The following is a 19,091-nucleotide window of genomic DNA, read 5'->3' on the forward strand; positions in this document are numbered from 1 at the left end:
GCTGTCCTCCTGTCCAAAGCAGACTTCCCGGACTCTGAAGAAGCAGTCGCAAGCAGGATGCTTTTCCCCACCTCTGCGCAAGATTCTCCCCGGGGCCTCCCAGATGCAAATGACTTGTGCCTTGGCCTGCAGTCCCTCAGCCTCACGGGCTGGGACCGACCCTGGAGCACCCAGGACGCAGATTCCTCAGCCCAGAGCAGCACACACTCGGGTGAGTGCCAGAGATGAGCCGGCCGGGGGAGGGGGCGCACGGGTGGCGAGCGGAGACACCCGCAGCAACAGTTGTTCGGTTCCCCGTGGCATCCCCCCACCGCACACCAACATGGAGCTGTTTTGCAGGAGATGGAAATGCTGGCTGTGAGTGTGCAGGACAGATGGCTGCTCGTGAAGGCAGGCAGGGCTCCTCATGCACCCTGGCAGATTCCCTGGAGGTGTTGGTCCGCTCCTGGGTGGCCCTGAGAAGGGTCCCCAGGGTGACGGGCTCATGCGGAAGAGACCCAGATAACCCCCGTGCCCGGCCTGTTGGAGAGAGAACCCCCTGTGCCCGGCCTGTTGGAGATGATGAAGCAAAACACTTGGGGTGGGGGAGGGGCCTCGGCTGGTCACTGGGTGTCCAGGGTCCACTTCTCAGTGGCTCTGAGGACCAGGAGCTCTCTCTGCAGGATGGGTGGGTGGTCCCCAAGTCACAGCCAGGGCGGCCGGGTTACCCTGGGATGTTGGGGTTGGCTTCACGTAGGTTAAGAGCGTTGGTCCTGGAAGGAGGTAGCAGGGTGAGCAGGGTGGGGTGACTCCCAGCTACGGAGCCTCTTTCCTGTCTTTGTGTTGAGGGCAACCAAATGGGTGAAGGAAGAGCCACTCCCCTGTAGGGTCCCCTATCCCTTGGAGGGGTTCTATGGGGACACATGGAAGGGGCCTTTTGGCCCCCCCCCCCAGAACAGCTTCTGTTCAGACCTCTTGTGGCCCATTTATTCCCCTTGTGGTACAAGGGGCAGGACTGGCCAGATGCAAGTCCTGGAGTATTCAGGAAGGAACGTGAACTTAAGAAATAACTTAAAATCTGCGTATTCTGCTCTATGTGAGTGATGCCTCAGTATCAAGAATACTGGCAGCAGCTACTTTTGGAGGATTGGGGGGAGGGGGGCAGCCATTTGCTGCTGGTGCCGAGGGAGTCACTGAGCCGCCGTTGTCCCGCCTCCCCCTCTGAGGGCCGCCATGGCAGCCAGGTACCGGCTTGTTGACTTCTCTGGCCTCCACCCTATTTGGCGCAGCTTGCTCTCTTTTTTTTAGAATACTTTGTAGGGCCTGGGACTGTTGTGTCTGCTGACACTAAAATGCCCACTGGATTGGGGCTCGGGTTGGTTTTTTTTAAGTTTATTTTTTTATTTGGTTGTGTGTGGGGAAGAGCTTTGCCGTAAGTCACTACCATACCTCTGGGTCCAGGTAGAATTTCCTGAAGTACGGGCCTTCGGCTGACTCGGGTTTTTCGAGAAAGGTTGGTAAAGGCCCTCTTTCCCTGAGCAGGGGAGTATGGTGTCACTGTTTGGTGTCTTTGCTCGGGGGCCGTGGTAGCTCCTTTCTCGTGGTACTCTGAGGCCAGCCTGGGTGGCCTGGAAAGCTGACCTTGTGCTCTGTTCCCCTGTATCTGAGCAGAAAACAGAAGAGCCCCCCAGGAAATGGGCACCCATCTGCGGTGGTCAGTGTCTGACGGGCCCCGTCTTTCACTGGTGTCGGGCTGGGGTGTGGCCCTTTCTTGGCTCTGCTGTATCTTCACCACAGGGGTCTTTCTGAAGTGCAGTCGAAGCACACAGACTTGCAGGAGGGCCCACCTTGGGGCTGGGGGAGCTAGGCCTGAAAGATACTGTGAAATAAGGCTGTGAAAAAAAAAAAATAGCTTGGGATATTACTCAGCAATAAAAAAAAAAAGTGAAATACTGCCACTTGCAGCCACATGAATGGACTCAGAATGATGCTCAGTGAAATAGAGAAAGATAAGCAACCGTACGATCCCTCTGATATGTGGGACCTAAAACAGCAAACAAAACAAAACAGAAACAGACTTGCAGATACAGAGAACATCCTGCTGGTTGCAGGGGTGGGGGTTGGGACGGTGAAAAGGGGGAATACAAGGCACAAACTTCCAGTTATGAAACGAGTCAGGCACAGGGATGTAACATTCAGCAGAGGGAGTACTGGGATTACTGCAAGAACTGTGTGGAGACAGGTGGTGCCAGACCCATGAAGGTGATCACGTAAGTGTCTAACCACTGTGTGGTACACCTGGAACTAATATAATAGTGTATGTCAACTGTACTTCAATAAAAAATAGCTTGGGTTGCCCTGGCCAGTGTGGTTCAGTGGTTAGAGCATCGGCCCTCAGACTGAAGGGTCGCGGGTTCGATTCTGGCTAAGGGCAGGTACCTGAGTTGCAGGCTCAGCCGGGTCAGGGGCTTGTGCAGGAGGCAGCCAATCGATGTGTCTCTCTCACATTGATGTTTTTCTCTATCACCCCCTTCCACTCTCTCTGAGAAGCAGTGGAAGAAATATCGTCGGGTGAGGATTGAAAAAAAAAAAAAAAATACCGCTTGGGTCCAACTTTCGCCTCCCCAGCTGTCCCAGCCTGTGAGTGGCCTGTGCCCTAAGCTGTCCCTGGAGTGGGAATGGTCTGCCTTCTCCTCCTTCCACCTCAAGTCCATCAGTGATAAACATCACATGGTTTTGTGGGTCAGAGAGGGACTGCAGTGTGGCTCTTGCATTCACAGGGATGGGGGGCGGCCCCAGGGGGAGGGCCTGGCTATGGGCAGGGTTCGTGTGCACATGTCTTTCTCTCAGAGGGTTGGAGACACGCCGGTGCTAGTTCCCTTGTTGCCCTTGGGTTTTGGAGCTGTGGTAATGGCCATGCCGTGTTTTCCCGTGTTCTGGGCCTTCTCAGGAAGCCCAAGGAGGGTGCCACCTCCTGAGTGGGATGCAGCCCTCCCACCACCAGCTGCAGCGGCCCCCTTGCCAGCCGTGCGGGAACTCGCAGCCCACACATCGGTGCCCACATGCCTTCGTCTGGAGACCAGCAAGCTCTGCTTTGGGGGTGGGGGTGTGTTCCAATAGCTTTGGACAGTCTGGAGTCGTCCTTGCAGACCGCCTGGTACCCTGCTGCCTCTGTGCACTCTCTCCTCGGGCTCTGTGTGGCGGTTACTGCCCCAGGCAGCCGTGGCTTCATAATCTGGCCGTCTCCTACCACTCCATGTACTCAACTCAGCAGTGTGAGGGGCGGCAGGGTTGGAAGCAGCAGGGCTCTCAACTGGAAAACCTTGGCTAAATTCATTCAGCAAACATCCAGCACTTGCCTTGTGCCATGCACAGTGTTGAGCATTGGAGGTAGCCTCAGTGAATAAAACTGCTGCTCTTAAAAGTCCCCATGACCACTAAGGGAAAACAGATGAGAGAGAGTGCCGACTGCAGTAGGGTGGCTGCTGTGGTGGGGTTTCCACATTGGGACAACCTTCCGCAGGGTTCTCAGCAAGGGATGGATACATGACCTTTCTCTGGGGGGGTCCTTCTTCCCCATGGATTTCACTGGCTTTGTAGGCCCATGGGGAAGACCCTGGGCTGGAGTCTGCTTTGAGAGTTGTGCCTGTGAGGCCACTGTGGGTGTGATATTTTAAAAATACATATATATATTTTTATTGATTTCAGAGAGAGGAAGGGAGAGAGAGAGAGAGAAACATCAGTGATGAGGGAGAGTCATTGATTGGCAGCCTCCTGCATTCCCCTACTGGGGATCGAGCCTGCAACCCTGTGTGTGCCCTGATCAGGAATCCTGGTTCACAGGTCGACACTGGCTGGGCGCCACTGTTGGTTTAGATGTGGCACTTTGTGGGGTCCCTTCCTCCTAGACGGTGCTGCCCTGTAAAAACCACCCTCCTAGGATGGGGGTACAATAACCAGCACTATTGACGGCTTCCTGTGCTAAGTCGCATGACTAATGCCTCATGGTCCCGGGAAATGGGTACTGATGCTGTCCTATTGTAAAGACCAGGAAGTAGGCTCACAGAGGCTGCTAGGTGCAGAAAGCAACCCAGCTGTCAGAGTTTCAGCCCAGACTCCGTCGCTTCAAGCCTCTTCTGTTTTCCATTGCCCCCGTGTTCCCACAAGCAGAACCCTCCTGTGCTGGGCAAGGACACTCGGGTTGGGGTGTCTCTATGTACAGCTCCAGGGCTCCTGAGCCAGAGGCAACGTGCGGCCTTGCCGGATCCCTCAAGGCCAGGGCAGGTGACTGGCAGGCCTCGGCTCACCCACTGTGCCACCCAGTGGACGGTCTTCCTGCCTCCTCCAGGTGACTTGCATGTGGCCTAACTCAGCAGGAAGTGGGATGATCAAGTGTCTACCTTGGAAGCAAGGACTACCCGTGATGCCTTATGCATAAGCCTGGGGGCAGGCTTGGTGCCCAGCTGTGATGCTGGGGACATGTCCTGTGTCCTCCCTCCCTGTGCAAGTCCCTGGGGGACTGGCCTGTTCACGCTCCGGTCTCTGCCCTGACTGCTGACCAGGGAGTGCTGTGCCCTGTGCTCCCCTCCTGTGAGGACTGGAGGGCCTGGCTCGGGAGGGGCATCCTCTGCATATTGCTTCTGCTGCTGCTGTTTCCAGATAACCTTTCTGAGGCAACAACCGGAACGGGGTTGGGCACCTACCCTGTGTGACATGGACATCGGTCCCAAGGTCTCCCTCAGACCTGCCCGGCCGCCGTGCTCCCTGGCCATGGCACTTTGATAAGCATTTCCTGAGTGAGTGCTGAGTGCTGAGCCGCTGTGCTCATCCTAGGTAATCTTGAACTCGGAGTTCAGACCAGATCTCTCCCATTCTCCTACCTTCCACCCGTGTGGATCAGTGGGATGGACAGGTAGTCTATTGAGGAGGCCTGCAGTGCAGAGAGAGGAGGGGCTCCTGGGAAGTGTGTGGCAGCTGGGCCCCTCCCTAGGCGAGTGCAGGGGCAGTCAGTGAAATTGCTACAGGGATGGAGATGCCAGAGGAGGCGAAGGAGGCGACGTCAGGTACCTGGATCTGTGGGATCCAGAGCCATGCCGAGTTGGGGTGAGGTGTAGCATTTCGGGCAGGGGTCCTGGACTGGGAGCTCCCCTCCCCTTCCTGCCTCTGTGCCTTCAGATCAATTTTGGACAAACAGCCTAGAACCAAGGGCTGGGAGGAGGAGGAACGGTTCCAGGTACACGGACTTCTATCTCGGCAGGAGCACTAGCTCCCATCTGCGGACCTCTACTTCTTCCCATTACATAAAGGCATCTGACTGTGCATCTGGGCCTCTGCGCCTGAGCTGGGCTCGCGCTCAGTGTCTTCCATGCAGGCCTCCATTGGTGTGAGCCTCTCGCCGTTGCCGCCGTCAGACGCTGGGTGCCCCTGTCCTCTCTCAGGCAAGGCCTCAGAAAATTCCAGCAGTGACTCAGCGGTGAAACCCACAGGAGCTGGCACGGAAAGGTGAAAGTGGAGAAAGTTGACAATCGGGCTAAAAATATTCCTGCTGATTTGGTCTCCTGTACCCTCTAAGGTAGCATTAATGAGCTGGAATCTTCTGCCAGGCCCTCTCCTCCCCGTGACTCCCCAGAAGCTGTCTGTGGCTGATGCCAGCTCCTGCCAGTATGGGAGTGGGGACGGTGCCTCTGCCCCGGGGAGAGCACACTGATCTTAGTCACCATCGGAAGACGGAAGACTTGGGCTCGCTGTGCCCTTGACCACCAGGGCTGGAGGCACTCGGTGAACCTCAGACTTGGGACAGAAGCCAAGCAGAGGGTGCCTGAGGGACTTCTCTCCCACAGTCCCCACCCCTCGAGCCATCTGAGTTCATGTTGGAGGTCTGGCCATGATGAAGTCTGTGCCCTGTGCTGGGGGCAGAGTTTGGGGTTGTCACTGGCCTGCAGTGTAGGGACCTGTCTTTTCCACAGGATGTGAGGTCATGTGGCCTAGCAAGAGCGCCTGTCTAGTTGGACAGCCCATCCTTCACATTAGGCAGGAGACATTGCCAGTCATCAGCTGCAGATGCTCGCAGAACCACCTGGTCAGGCCCTGTGTGCTGTTGGCTGGTAGAGGGACGTTCGGGTCTCTCTGGGGCATTTGATGGTGGGTGAGAGCTTCCAGAAACTTGGCTCCTTCTGTGAGTTGAAGGAAATAACACACCACCTGGGAAACCCTGGGCATCTTGTTACCAGGTTTTTTCGTCTGCCCTGTGTTTTCTAGTCACACTCCTGCTGTGTCCTTGGCCCCGTCCAGTTTTACATTTGCAGGAAACTGATGTGCAGAGGTGCTGGCAGGACCCAGGTGTGTTAATTCTGGGACATGCTGATCTGGGGCACTGCCCTTTCTAGCCATCAGCCCAGGCCCTGCCCCCCATTCCCTTGTGTGGTGGGTAGAGTGTCCAGCGAGGGGCCCTGCCTGCTCCCTGTACTTTATCTGCAGCTGTGAGGATCCCAGCAGACTCTGGGGAGGATTGACCGGGGAGGGTGACTCTGAAGCCCTTTATCTATGTGTATCCAGTTCTCTTTGAAGAAAGTACTGTCACAAATTGGTGTGGCATGAAACTGTGCTTCTCTCAACCTCTGTTTTGGTGATGGGCTGGGTAGGGATAAGCTAAGGTTTCCCCCGTAACTCTGAGTTGCATCTAAGTCAGCATTGTGTTCTTAGAAAGGGCGTGGCCTTCGTGAGCATCCTGGCTCCAAGGCACAGGGACAGCTCCTCTCGGTACACCCAGCATGTGCGGGTCCCGCCTTCTGCCAGGTGTCGAGCTGAGTGCTGTAGGATGGTGAGGATGGGGGCTGCTGTTGGTGTGCTCGGTCGAGAAGGCAGGACTTCACATGCCTGCACCTGCAGATACCTGTACAGATACATCGTAAAAGGAGATCGTTCCTCCTTCCAGCAGAGGGGATTTTGGTCCCTCTGACTTAGCTCCGGTTAGAACAGGTGCCTCGCAAAAGGTGAAGGAAGTCCAAGGGAATGGACTAATTTTCCTTTCTGCCATTTAAAAAAACAACTTTCTGTTTGGAAATCATTTCATATTTACAGAAGCTACAGATAGGAAACAAAAATTATGCAGAGGAAACGTGTTTCCCTTCTAGCCAGATTCTCCCAGTGTTGACATTTGCTCCTTTGCTTTATCACTTGTACCTACTCTCTGTGTCTACATGTGTCAGCTCTGAACATGGAGAGTAAAGATATTCTTGCATTCATACAAAATAAAGCAATTATCAACTGCATTCAATATAAAATTGAGCCTGGCTGGTGTGGCTCAGTGGTTGAGCATCGACCTATGAACCAGGAGATCGAGATTCGATTCCTGGTCGGGGCACATGCCTGGGTTGTGGGCTCGATCCCCAGTAGGGGGCATGCAGGAGGCAGCCGGTCAGTGACTTTCATCATTGATGTTTCTCTCCTCTGCCTTCCTCTCTCTGAAATCAACAAAAACATATTTAGAATAAACTAAATTGATGATACTCAGATTGATGGTTGTATTCCGACTTTGTCAGGTGGCGCAGCAGCGTCCTTCATGGAGCTTTCCTCTCCCTCTTCTCTGCACAGGAGTCAGCCCCTGCAGCAGGCCCTAGCTCACTTGGTTTTGTTCCCTGTGAGCTTATGGAATTCTTTGCTTGCCTTGAATTTTTTTTTTTTTTTTTACAATGCTCAACTTGTTCTGGCCATCATTTTTCTGAAACCATTATCACATCGATGCGACTTTTTTCTATTCTGTATTTGTTCTGGGACTACCCCCCCCCGTGTTGTCAGAGATTCACCCTCCCTAGGAAAAGTCCCATGCAGCCACATTGGTTTCTTTTTTCTTTCTCTTGGATATCAGTTGCCATTGTGCTGTAAGAGCCATGTTTAAATAACCTACAGTTTTTAAGTCAAGGGCAGTAATCAGACGTGAAAGGCTTTCGGGGTGTGGTATGGGGAATCGACTAGAAGCTTGAAGTAGCATGCTTCGGGTTTTTCTAGATCAGCGCTTCTCAGACTTGAATGTGCACACAAACCTCCTGGGGATCTTGTTAAAATGCAGGTTCCTGATCCAGAGGGTCTGGAGTGGGGCCCGGGATGCATTTTTAATGAGTTCCTACAGTGGCCAGGCCCTAGAGAAGGCTTAAGTCCCGGATGACAGGTCCAGGCACTGGCCTCTGGTAGGTGAGATCGCACGTCTGTAGTCAGTGGTTGTAAAGGAGTTCGAACAATCCATCGGTTGCCTCCCGCACATGCCGCGACCAAGGCCAGGGACAGAGCCTGGAGTTCCGTTGCTTCTTGTCACAGCAGGACCTCTGCTCTTCAGAAAACTGTCCCGTAGCCGCCTCTCATGGGCCCCAGGGGGCCAGTGTCGGTACCTGCGGTGTGTCTGCGTGTCAGGTCAGAAAACTTCCTTGTTTTTTTTCTTCCTAGTTCTGAGCATGCTCCACAACCCACTGGGCAGTGTCCTGGGGAAGCCCCCCTTGAGCTTCCTGCCGCTGGACCCCCTTGGATCTGACGTGGTGGACAAGTTCCCAGCACCCTCAGTTAGAGGGTCTCGCCTGGACACATGGCCCATCCTGGACTCCCGTTCCACCAGCCCCTCTGACTCGGACACAAGTGGCTTCAGTTCTGGATCAGATCATCTTTCGGATTTGATTGTATGTAGCGTGTCAGGCAGTGGGGTGGGAGGGCTGGCGGGCGTGACGTGGGGCATGTGCCAAACTGCCAGAATGCTTGGGGGTGTGGAGACTGTTGAGGGCACGTACAGACCTATTTATTCTGGACTGAATGGAGGGTACCTTGTACACCCACTGATGGATGCATTTCAGGACCTGAGCCCGGGGTACTTTTTATGAGTTTCTCCAAGAGCCGTTGGGTAACAGTTATTTCACGAGCAAAAGTGGGAGTCTTGGCAGAGTTCTGTTTCCTGACCTACACAGGGTTTCCTTTAGCCTTTACACACTGTTGCTTATGTTCCTTTATGTTTGATATCTCAGAGTTGGTTTTTTGTTTTTTTTTAAATATATTTTTACTGATTTCAGAGAGAGGAAAGGAGATGGGAAGAGAGAGAGAGAAACATCAATGATGAGAGAGTCATTGATCGGCTGCCTCCTGCACGCCCCCGACTGGGGATCGAGCTTGCAACCCGGGCATGTGCCCTGACCAGGAATTGAACCCCGATCGCCTGGACCCTATGTTGACACTCAACCGCTAAGCCACACCCTGCTGGGCTCTCAGTTTTTAAGTGAGGGTTTTAAAAATCACATGTTGATACAGGCATGCTCCATCTTACTGTGCTACCTGGGTGTTGGATCTTTTACAAACTAAGGCAAGACCCTTCACCAGCAGAAAGATTATGACTTGATTTATTGTGAGATGTGCTTTCTTACTATGGTCTGGAGCCAGACTCGCAGCATCTCCAAGGTGTGACTGTCATTAGCAGGGCCGAGATTTTAATCCAGATCTAATTGCTCCTGGCTCCAGAATTCTCTCCTCTGACCCACGCCAGCTCTCAGTCTGAGACCACTGTGCATCTCGGAGATACTGCCCCAGAGTTAATGTTGTATCCAGGTTCCTTACTACCTGCAGTCACATGTGACGGGGCACCCATGCTGTGTGGAGCGGACGAGTGGATTAGATGAGGGATAGGGGCCACCAGATGTGACTAGATGGAAATCCCCTTACAATGAAATGCAACTTCAGGTGCCTCCTCACCTGGCCTCTCTGCTCCAAGACCCCTGAGCTGGCTGTTCAGTGAATGGAGGGCTTATTTCCTACCCTTCCTCCTCCATATCCAGGACTAGCGACCTGGTTGTGGTTTCAGATTCCCATTCATAGCATGACCGACTGTTAGCGCCCACCTTGTCTCCCGTCAGCTCACTTGGAGCATTAGCTGGCGTCCATTCTCAGGCTGCTCCCAGAGGGGTCCCCAGAACCAGGGCCCTTTACTTCTCTGAGCTACAGTTTCCTCCCTGTAATGGGGTGAGATGAGGTACCTCGAGTGATGTCACTAGATGGGGTTCCGTCCATCTTGGAAACCTACCTCGTAAAGCTTTAATATTTGGGGATTTTGTTTAAGAGCTTTCTCTTATATCTCGCCCCAAGGGTTTATTGGTGGAGGGATTTGGATGGACCATTCACAGAAGAGGAACTAGAGGCAGTGTTTGAACTCTGGGAAGATATTCTGTTGAGTGATTATTTTGGTTAGTTTTTGTTCACGATGTGATATCATCTTACCCACCGCTTACATCAGAAGAATTTACAGCCTTGGCCCAAGCTGGGAGTGAAACTCGTGTTCTTGTACTTTCCTGATAGAACATCCCCCTGCCCCCAGAAAGCATTTTGATTCTCGACCTGGAACCTGACCAAAGAAAACAAGATATGAAGCTACATCTTAAAGTATTTATTTATAATCCTGAAAACCGAGAGAGTATCTGAAGGTTTATTAGTTAGAGGAACAGATTGGGGAAATGTAGCTTCTCCCCTACATAAAATATCATAAATTAATTAAAAACATTCACGGAGACTGGCAAAATGGAAAAAAAAAAAGTCGACTTGGGGAGGAAAGGATTTGTTTAGTTAGCTCAGGACAACTGGTCTTAAAAAGCTTAGAAAGAAGGTCTGAAAGGAGATATATCCAGCACCTAATGGTATTTTTTATGATTTCTGTAGTGTGATTATTGACTTAACAACAAACTGTCCTTTAAAAACCTGTATCTCCCTTTTCTCTTCCCCCAGTCAAGCCTCCGCATCTCCTCCCCTCTGCCCTTCCTGTCTCTGGCAGGGGGTGGCCCCAGAGATTCTTTAAAGATGGGGGTTGGGTCCCGGGTGGACCAAGAGCAAGCTGCTCTCGCCGCTGTCACTCCCTCCCCAACCAGTACGTCAAAGAGATGGCCAGGAGCATCTGTGTGGCCATCCTGGGACCTCCTGGAAGCCCCCAAGGACCCCTTCAGCATAGAGAGAGAGGCCAGGCTGCACCGGCAGGCGGCAGGTGAGTGTGGCTGGGGGCAGGCCTGTGCCTGAGGCCTCATCCTGGGTCCCAGGCAGGTGAACTGTCTGGAAGAGGACTTGGCTGCACGTTGAGGTCTCTGGATCTGCAAAGCATCATCTGGTCTACGGAGTGAGTGCTAACAGGGACAGAGTCAGGGGCTCTGCGAGGTTGGCAGAGAGGAAGGCGGCCGATAACCTGAGCACAGGGCTGTGTCTGTGAGGGCTGGGTCCATCTCTCTCATGCTCCTTCCTGGAGATTGGCTGTGTGCGGCTGGCTGTCACTTTTTACTGTCACGGGACACCCTGAGGGTGATGCTCAGAGTTTTGTCTCCCTCCCCCTTTCTAATTCAGAGACCTGTTGGACACAACCCCTGCTGGAGCTCCCTTCCCCGAGGCTTTCTGATGGGTAAACTCGGGCACACTGGGGTGGGCAGCCTCTAAGGTGAGGGAGGTCCCCACGTGTCCCGGTCTCTCATAGACCTTCAGGTTTTGTCCTTTATAGGACACATACTCCATCTGTTTCCACCTTATACCAGTACTCAGAAATAAACGAGTTACAGAAGTCATTGTTGACCAAGGCTTCAGGGAGGTGCTTCCGATCCTGGTTCTGGGGTGCTGGAGTTGATGACTAGGCTGGTGTGAGGGTCTCCGTTCCCTGTGTCTCCAAGTGGCATCACTGTGTCTCTTGGCTCACGGAGCTGGGCCTGACCTTGTCCTCCCCAACAGTGCTGCTGCCCTGTCCACATCTTGGTCTTGGCAGCCGTCTTTGTACCTTCTCTAGTGCCCTTGTTTCCTTGTGGAACGGCATCACTGTGCTTTTGGATGACGCCATTCTATTGACTTCTGTTTTTGTTCCCAAAATACTGCTGATGGTGCCCAGTTTCTTGCTACAGCACCACTCTGGGCCTGTGCCTTTTAGGGAATGGCATCCGTTTCATTGCCCGAGTGGACGTGATGGTTGATGTCCTTGGCTCCCTGACCTGGTGCTGAAGGAGGGGAGTGCAGTGGTCAAGGCCTGGTTACACCCACCAGGTCAGTCTCTGATCTGGAAGGGCACAGGCTGAGTGGGGACAGGATTAAAGACTGACAGAGGGCTGAATTGGTCACCAAGAACAGAGAGGCCTTTAGAAACCACCAGGGCCGAACAAGAGAGTGGTTCTCCTCTACACACAGCAAGGGTTTCCTGACAAGGTGCTCTGAGTCCAGGTTAGAGAAACCTCCCAGAGGGTCTGAGCAGACTCGTCTTTGGAATTAGTAGGATGCCGAGGGATCATGGGGGAATCGGTTACTTTATGGAAAGCCCAGTGTTTGTTCAGGTCCTGCACAGATAGCTCTGGTGGTGGTTCGGCCTGGCTCAGACTTGGGAACAGTTGTACACTCTTATCTTGTTGGATTGCTAGAGGTGGTTTTTTGTTTGTTTTTTTAAGATATATCTTTATTGATTTCAGAGAGAGGAAGGGAGAGGGAGAGACAGAAACATCAATGATGAGAGAGAGTTATTGATCGGCTGCATCCTGCATGTCCCCTATTGGGGATTGAGGAGCCTGCAACCTGGGCATGTGCCCTGACCGGGAATCGAACCAGTGACCTCCTGGTTCGTAGGTTGAAGCTCAACCACTGAGCCACACCAACCAGGCTAGTGGTGGGTTTCATTGGCAGTGTCCTAACTCCTGTGATTGACGAGTTCAGAGCGGAGACAGGGAAAGCAGAGTCTCATTGTTTCTTGTGTGAATGGTTGGGAACCAGTTAGCCTTTGGGAAACCGTACACAAAATTGTTCTCTCTATGCTCAAGTAATTTTAATTTAAATTAGTGTTGTAAGCAATAATGAGATAAAACTGCTTTGTGGTTAAATCACCAATTATATGTTTGAGAACAGCTTGGGCTGTGACCATGTTTATCCTGTGCATCTCAGATTTTTGTGGAGACAGAATTGGTGAGTTAGGGTTGTCTCACTGGGCTGATGGGACTGGTGCGATGTCAGTTTTCCTGCCTTTCGGGATAGTCCTGGGCATTCTTTCAGGCAGCCTGGCTGCAGCTGTGGCCTGTCCAGAGAAGGGCGGCAACTTTGTTCATTCTCTGACCCCCATTTCCTTCTTTCTCTTCCCCCAAAGCTGTGAATGAAGCCACCTGTACCTGGAGTGGCCAGCTTCCTCCCCGCAACTACAAGAACCCCGTCTACTCCTGCAAAGTGTTCCTGGGAGGTGTTCCCTGGGATATTACGGAAGGTGAGCTGCCTTTGAGACCTCCCCTCCCCATGTGGCAGGTGGGGCCTGTCTTCCAGGAGCATGGAACTTGGGCAGGAGGCTGGGGATGACCTCTGCCTGAGCACAGGGGTTCCCAGAGCCCTGATGGGAGGGGGCATTTCCTACACTTCCATGATGCTCTGTTTCTGGTGCTTACACTTGCTCGACACCGGGGTCCATTCTGAGTCATTGGGGGGGGCGGGGGGCAAAGGGTGGGGAATGAGCCTGGGAGAGCCCCTGAGCCTGTGCTCTGCCTCCTGGGGAGCCCGTGCTTCATTCAGTGTCTGTCCTCCTTCCCCATCTCTCTGCAGCTGGATTGGTTAACACCTTCCGTGTTTTCGGCTCTCTGAGTGTGGAGTGGCCCGGTAAGGATGGCAAGCACCCCCGGTGCCCTCCCAAAGGTAATATGCCGAAAGGTAATGAAGACGCGGTAGGCGCTTTTCTCTTCCTCGGCACGTGGTGCACGGCGGGGTGCCAGGGTGTCACCGCTGCATGCGGGCACCATGGTGCGGGCACCGGGAGCACACAGCTTTCCCCTGTGAGCACTGCCCCCCCTCCCCCAACGAGCACACCTCTCTGTTCTTCTGAGCTAATGGTCCTTCTGTCCATCCAAACCGACCTGCAGTTAGAGTGGCCTCTGGAACCCCTATGTGGAACTTCCTGTTAACTTTCCCCCAAAACTTAGGCCCCCCACAGCTTCTCTCCTCTCAAAACAAGGCATTGGAAAAGCTCCCCTTTGCCTGCCCTCCCTGCCTGGTTGTGCTGCTGTCTGACCCAATTCTGAGGTCCCTTTGGAGTTAGCAGGAACGAGGGCCGAGCCTCTTGATTCCTCACTGGTCTGAAATGAGATCCCTTCCCTGTAGAAAGGAGCGGGTGCTATTTTCACTCTGTCCCATCTTCCCTGGGAATGTTCTGGTGAACTGGACCAGTGTGGTAACTAGGCTTTTAGAGCAGCACCTCCCCCCCGCCCCGGGGGAGACCACAGACCTCTCATCCCTCCAGCCAGGAGAGCTCAACCTGGCTGACCTACACATGCCCTGTGTCCTGGGCCAAGAGCTGTGGGTATGACAAGTCTGTGTCCTGCCTTGCCAACCCCCTCCCCCTCTTTGGGTGGGAGATGGATGTGTGTCCTTTTCTTGACCTGGGCATCAGGTAGAGTGGGTGCTCCATTCAACCAGACTTCCCAGGAGGAGGTCAAGATTGTGTCTTACGCATGAGGTGGTCTCTCTTGGAAGCCACCTCCAGCTGCAGAACCAGGGCTGAGGAGTAGCCGCTGAGGGATGGTGATGTATTTTCCCCTTTCGTTGGGAACAGGGTACGTGTATCTGGTCTTCGAGCTGGAGAAGTCAGTCCGGGCCTTGCTGCAGGCCTGCTCTCATGACCCGCTGAGCCCCAATGGCCTGAGCGAGTACTACTTCAGGATGTCCAGCCGAAGGATGCGCTGCAAGGAGGTGAGCTGGCACCGGGTCCTCTCTGGGGCCGGGCCGCTGACCTGAGACCATGATTTCCTTGGGGCGGGGGGACACGCAGGCTGCAGGTGACTGTCCTACTGAGGCAAGGAGGCTGCTCCTGCCTCACAGCAAATCAGCAAAATATTCTCAATTACATTAAAAAACACACAAAACACCTTTGGACCTTGATGGTATGTGTGTGCTTCTCCCGCCCATGGGGATCAAACTGTCTCAGCCACCTGACCTGTGGTGTGTATACTCCGTAGTCATTGCCCCACCCCTACCCCCACCGTGGTCACTGCCTCTCTCCCTTCAGGCTCTGCTCCCTGTGTAGTTCTCCACTTGGGGAGTCTCCTGTTTGCTCTGCTGGGTTTTGTTTTCGGGACTCAGAGGCAGAGACGTGGTCAGCTCCTGCCTTGGTGTTACTCTGTCCTGGGAGCCCTCAGTGACTGACCATCTGCCTGTCTCAGTCATTCCTGCTGCCTCCGGCACACTGGGCCAGTGACCATCTCATGCAAACACCTTAAACATCCCACCCTCTGCCTCCCAGCTCCTATCCTTATGTTTCCCTGTGAATCCTGTCCCAGGGATTCTAGACCTCACCCTCTGTGCGTCCCTGTCCGCGGCCCTTTTTTGGAACCACAGGGCTGAGTTCCTGGGTGTGACCCTTGGGTACTGTTTTGCTTGCTGTTCAGGATGGGTGACTGTTGTCCGACCACTTGCTTTCACCATTTGGACACATGGACTCAGTAAAACTCAACTCTAGTTGGTTGGGGTGAGGGAGGCCTGTGTGCCTGACCTGGGTGACAGCACCTTCCTACCCGCCATTCAGGCCTTGGCAGCCCAGCCCCAGTGTTGCCAGGAGCTCGGGCCTCTCCATACAAGAGTCTTGGGCCTCTCCATACAAGAGCCTCTGTTTGGCTCCCTGCCCGCCAGGTGACACACCTCTGGGTGGTTTTCAGGTACAAGTGGTCCCTTGGGTCTTGGCCGACAGCAACTTTGTCCGGAGCCCATCTCAGAGACTGGACCCCAGCAGGACAGTGTTTGTGGGCGCTCTGCATGGGATGCTCAACGCCGAGGCCCTGGCGGCCATCCTGAATGACCTGTTCGGGGGAGTGGTGTACGCTGGGATCGACACGGATAAGCACAAGTATCCCATAGGTGAGTGTCCCACTTCTGTGTGGGGAGGCGTGGGGGGGCCCCCAAAGAGGCAGCCCAAGATTGTGGTACTTCCCCAGGGAGCGAGTGGGGGGGCCTGACCCAGGTCTGCAGATGGATGCATACCTGCAGCATGGCCTGCTTTTCTAGATGGGCCACCAGGGTTGACCCCTCTGCACCCATCTCCCTCCACCTCCCGTGCAGGGGAAAACACACAGTGGTAGGAAACCCTAGGAGGCAAGAATGAGACAGGAATTCGGGTGGGAAACTCAGAGCCAAACTGTCTGGGACAGACAATAGGTCATATTTCATTCAGAGGCCGGCTGGTGCTTTTCTGAACGTGCCTGGCTTCGTTTAGTAAGTGCTCTTGAAAAGTGGCCTCTGGGTAGGGTCAGAGCCCAGGTCAGGATTAAAAAAAAAATCTTATGTGTGCACCTGCCTACACCAGAGGACACTCTTCTCTCCCCATGTCGGTCAGCAAATCCTTCCCCCTCCTTGTTGGGTTTGTGCTATCATGGCCTGGCCTGCCTGTAACCACGCTGTCTACTACAGAAGCCACCAGCTGAACGTGGCTGCTGAGTGCTTGACGTGTGGCTAGTGCTCCATGTCGAAATAAGATTTTGGATATATTGAGTTAAATAAAATATATTAAAGTTAATTCCACCTTTCCCCCCACTTAAATGTGGCCACTAGAAAACTTAAAATTACATAAGCTGTTCACATGACATTCCTATTGGACATCATTTGTCTGGAAACAGGGTGTTGATAGGTGACATTAGAGAGGATGGGCCAGGAGTGAACTTGTTCATTTGTCCCCACAACAGGGTCTGGTCGTGTGACCTTCAGTAACCAGCGCAGTTACCTGAACGCTGTCAGCGCTGCTTTTGTGGAGATCAAAACCACCAAGTTCACCAAGAAGGTGAGTGGGCTGTTCTTGTCCTTCCTCTGGGCCAGGCACTACCCAGGGCAGGCCTGAGACTGGAGCGGCACCTGTGCTGGTTGTGCCAGGGGAGGGAGCTAGGCCCCTGGGGACTCCTGGGGGTTGGGGTCTGGGGGTGGGCCTGGTCTTGGTGACTCAGGAGACAAGGGGGTGGGGCTGTTGAGCCTTCTCAGCCTTCGGGGTGCCTTCTGTGGCTCTGGTGTTTGACCCGCAAATGTTGGGAGCCTGACTTCCTTCTGCCGTTTGCTTTGTGCAGGTTCAGATTGACCCCTACCTAGAGGATTCTCTGTGTCACATCTGCAGTACTCAGCCCGGCCCTTTCTTCTGTCGAGATCAGGTGAGTCCCCTGGGCACTGGAGGTCAGTGGCTTGTCAGAGGTTACACAGCTCAGAGCAGGAGGTGGGATGCAGACCAAGGGGCTGTCACCTGTCCACACTTCAGGTGAAGAGGAAGGTGTGCTGTCTACAATGGGGTCTGCGGCACTGTCTCCAGACGTTCTTGCATGTTAGCGGCCGGGTGATGCAGTGGCTCTGTGGGCAGGAGGAGGGCAGGGGACTGGAGAAGCAGCTGTGGGCCGGAGAGCTGCATGGTCTCTGTACACAGTGGGAGCCCAGCCTGTTTGATGAAGTCAGGGCACCTACAGGAACACAGTGGGTTTGCCTGGTCGGTCAGGCCTGTGTTAGGGGTGTGAGTGTTCCCGGGACCCTCCCTTCTGTCCCCACGGAGGCCCCAGGAATCCCCACAAGCTGGCCTGTGCTGACAGGAGAGCCCTGTCTCTCTCTTTCTCCCCACGCCAGGTGTGCTTCAAGTACTTCTGCCGGAGCTGCTGGCACTGGCGGCACAGCTCAGAGGACCTGCGCCACCACAGGCCCCTCATGCGGAACCAGAAGAGCCGAGACTCCAGCTAGAGGAGCCGGCCTCGCCTGGCGGCCGTGGCCCCCGAGGCTGGCAGGTCAGGCAGCGGCCTGCACCACCAGGCCACCGGCGACCAGGGAGCTGGCTTCCCAAGGACGAGGGAAGATCGCGGTCACCTTTGCACTTGCTGAGTCTGTCTTTGTTTCTGCACCAATTAATGCACAATGAGTTTTGTCAGGTTTGTTTTCCAGGGGCTGGGCCGGGGCAAGGACCCTCTGGCTCCCACCCTCCAGGCGACTCTGTAGTTTTCCCAGGTTTTAGTTCCTCATTTTGCCGATGAAAAGCAAAAAACAAAAAAAAACACAAAAAAAAACTACGTGTCCAGAAGGTGTTGACACGATGCCTACATCTAGGTTTATTTATTAAAAGTGCTTTTTTTACATTCCTCGCAATACTGGCGGTGGATGCGCAGGTCTCGTTGGTTCATCTTGCGGTTGCCATACAGTGCCTTTCCATTTATTTACCCCCCACCTGAACGGCATAAACTGAGTGTTCAGCTGGTGTTTTTTACTGTAAACAACAAGGAGACTTTGCTCTTCATTTAAACCAAAACCATATTTCATATTTTCTGCTCGAGGGTTTTTACCGGTTCCTTTTTACACTCCTTAAAATAGTTCTTAAGTCATTTGGAACAAGAGATTTTTTTTTTTTCTTTTTCCTTTCCTTTCCTGGCAGCTTTTAACCATTATAGCAAATTTGTGTCTGGGGGACTTTGCTGGTCACTGTTTCTCACAGTTGCGAATGAAAGAAAAAATTTGCAACCAAGAAAACAATTTTTTTTTGAATTGCAAGCCGGGCCGGGTGGACGGTGTCTGAGCAGCTGCTGTATATAGTTTAAATGTTTTATCGCACCTTCTTCAGTTGCACTTATTGGGGGCGGGGGGGGTCGATAGAAGTTTTCAATCAGAGTCACAAGACTTCTTTCTTTTGTAACTGAGCTAAACAAAAAAAAAAAAGGGCTGCTTTTTTTGGTGGGGGCAGAAGACGGCTCACAGGAGCCCTTTCTCTTAGAGGGGACAAGTACCCTTCCTTCCTTCCTTGATTTGAGAAATGTATGGAGCGACAGTTACAGTTGACGGAAATGCTACTGGAATTTGAAAACTTGACTCTTTTCTTTTTTTAAAAAAAAAAAAAATTGACTTGCCTCTCTTTGGGAAGCTGTGTGCCAAAGAACCAGTCACCCCCCTCTCCCCCCCGCTGAGCTGACGTGGCATCGCTGCATATCCCAGCTACTCTGTGGGTTTCGTGAAGCCGTGTGTGAAGTCTCTACCTCATTGTAGTATATGCAGGCAAGACTGCACTCTCCTGCAGATGTGTGGAGTAAGCTGTGGTGTAGTTTTTTTTGGCACATAATAAACACGTTCGCAGCAGACTTCTCGTCTCATCTCCTGTGTTGGAGGGGTGG

General features: G+C 53.3%; 1 protein-coding gene across 3 annotated transcripts; it reads left to right on the plus strand.

Moving 5' to 3' along the window:
* Nucleotides 1–42: 42 nt before the first annotated feature.
* CPEB1 (cytoplasmic polyadenylation element binding protein 1) lies at nt 43–17,679 on the plus strand. 3 transcript variants are annotated; one of them, XM_016215670.2, is made up of 10 exons: nt 43–211; nt 8,419–8,645; nt 10,726–10,978; nt 13,091–13,204; nt 13,534–13,638; nt 14,537–14,673; nt 15,636–15,834; nt 16,656–16,750; nt 17,028–17,108; nt 17,569–17,679. In XM_016215670.2, the coding sequence occupies exons 1-10, from the start codon at nt 58–60 to the stop codon at nt 17,677–17,679; spliced, it is 1,476 nt and encodes a 491-aa protein (XP_016071156.1). In that variant the 5' UTR covers nt 43–57. The 3 variants fall into 3 exon arrangements, with proteins under 3 accessions (XP_016071156.1, XP_016071157.1, XP_087685344.1); XM_016215671.2 differs by having other exon boundaries at nt 13,534–13,623; XM_087829218.1 differs by having other exon boundaries at nt 58–211; nt 13,534–13,587.
* Nucleotides 17,680–19,091: the final 1,412 nt, after the last annotated feature.

This window comes from Miniopterus natalensis, chromosome 22 (genome assembly GCF_054644295.1).
Source record: "Miniopterus natalensis isolate mMinNat1 chromosome 22, mMinNat1.hap1, whole genome shotgun sequence".
NCBI lineage: Eukaryota > Metazoa > Chordata > Mammalia > Chiroptera > Miniopteridae > Miniopterus > Miniopterus natalensis.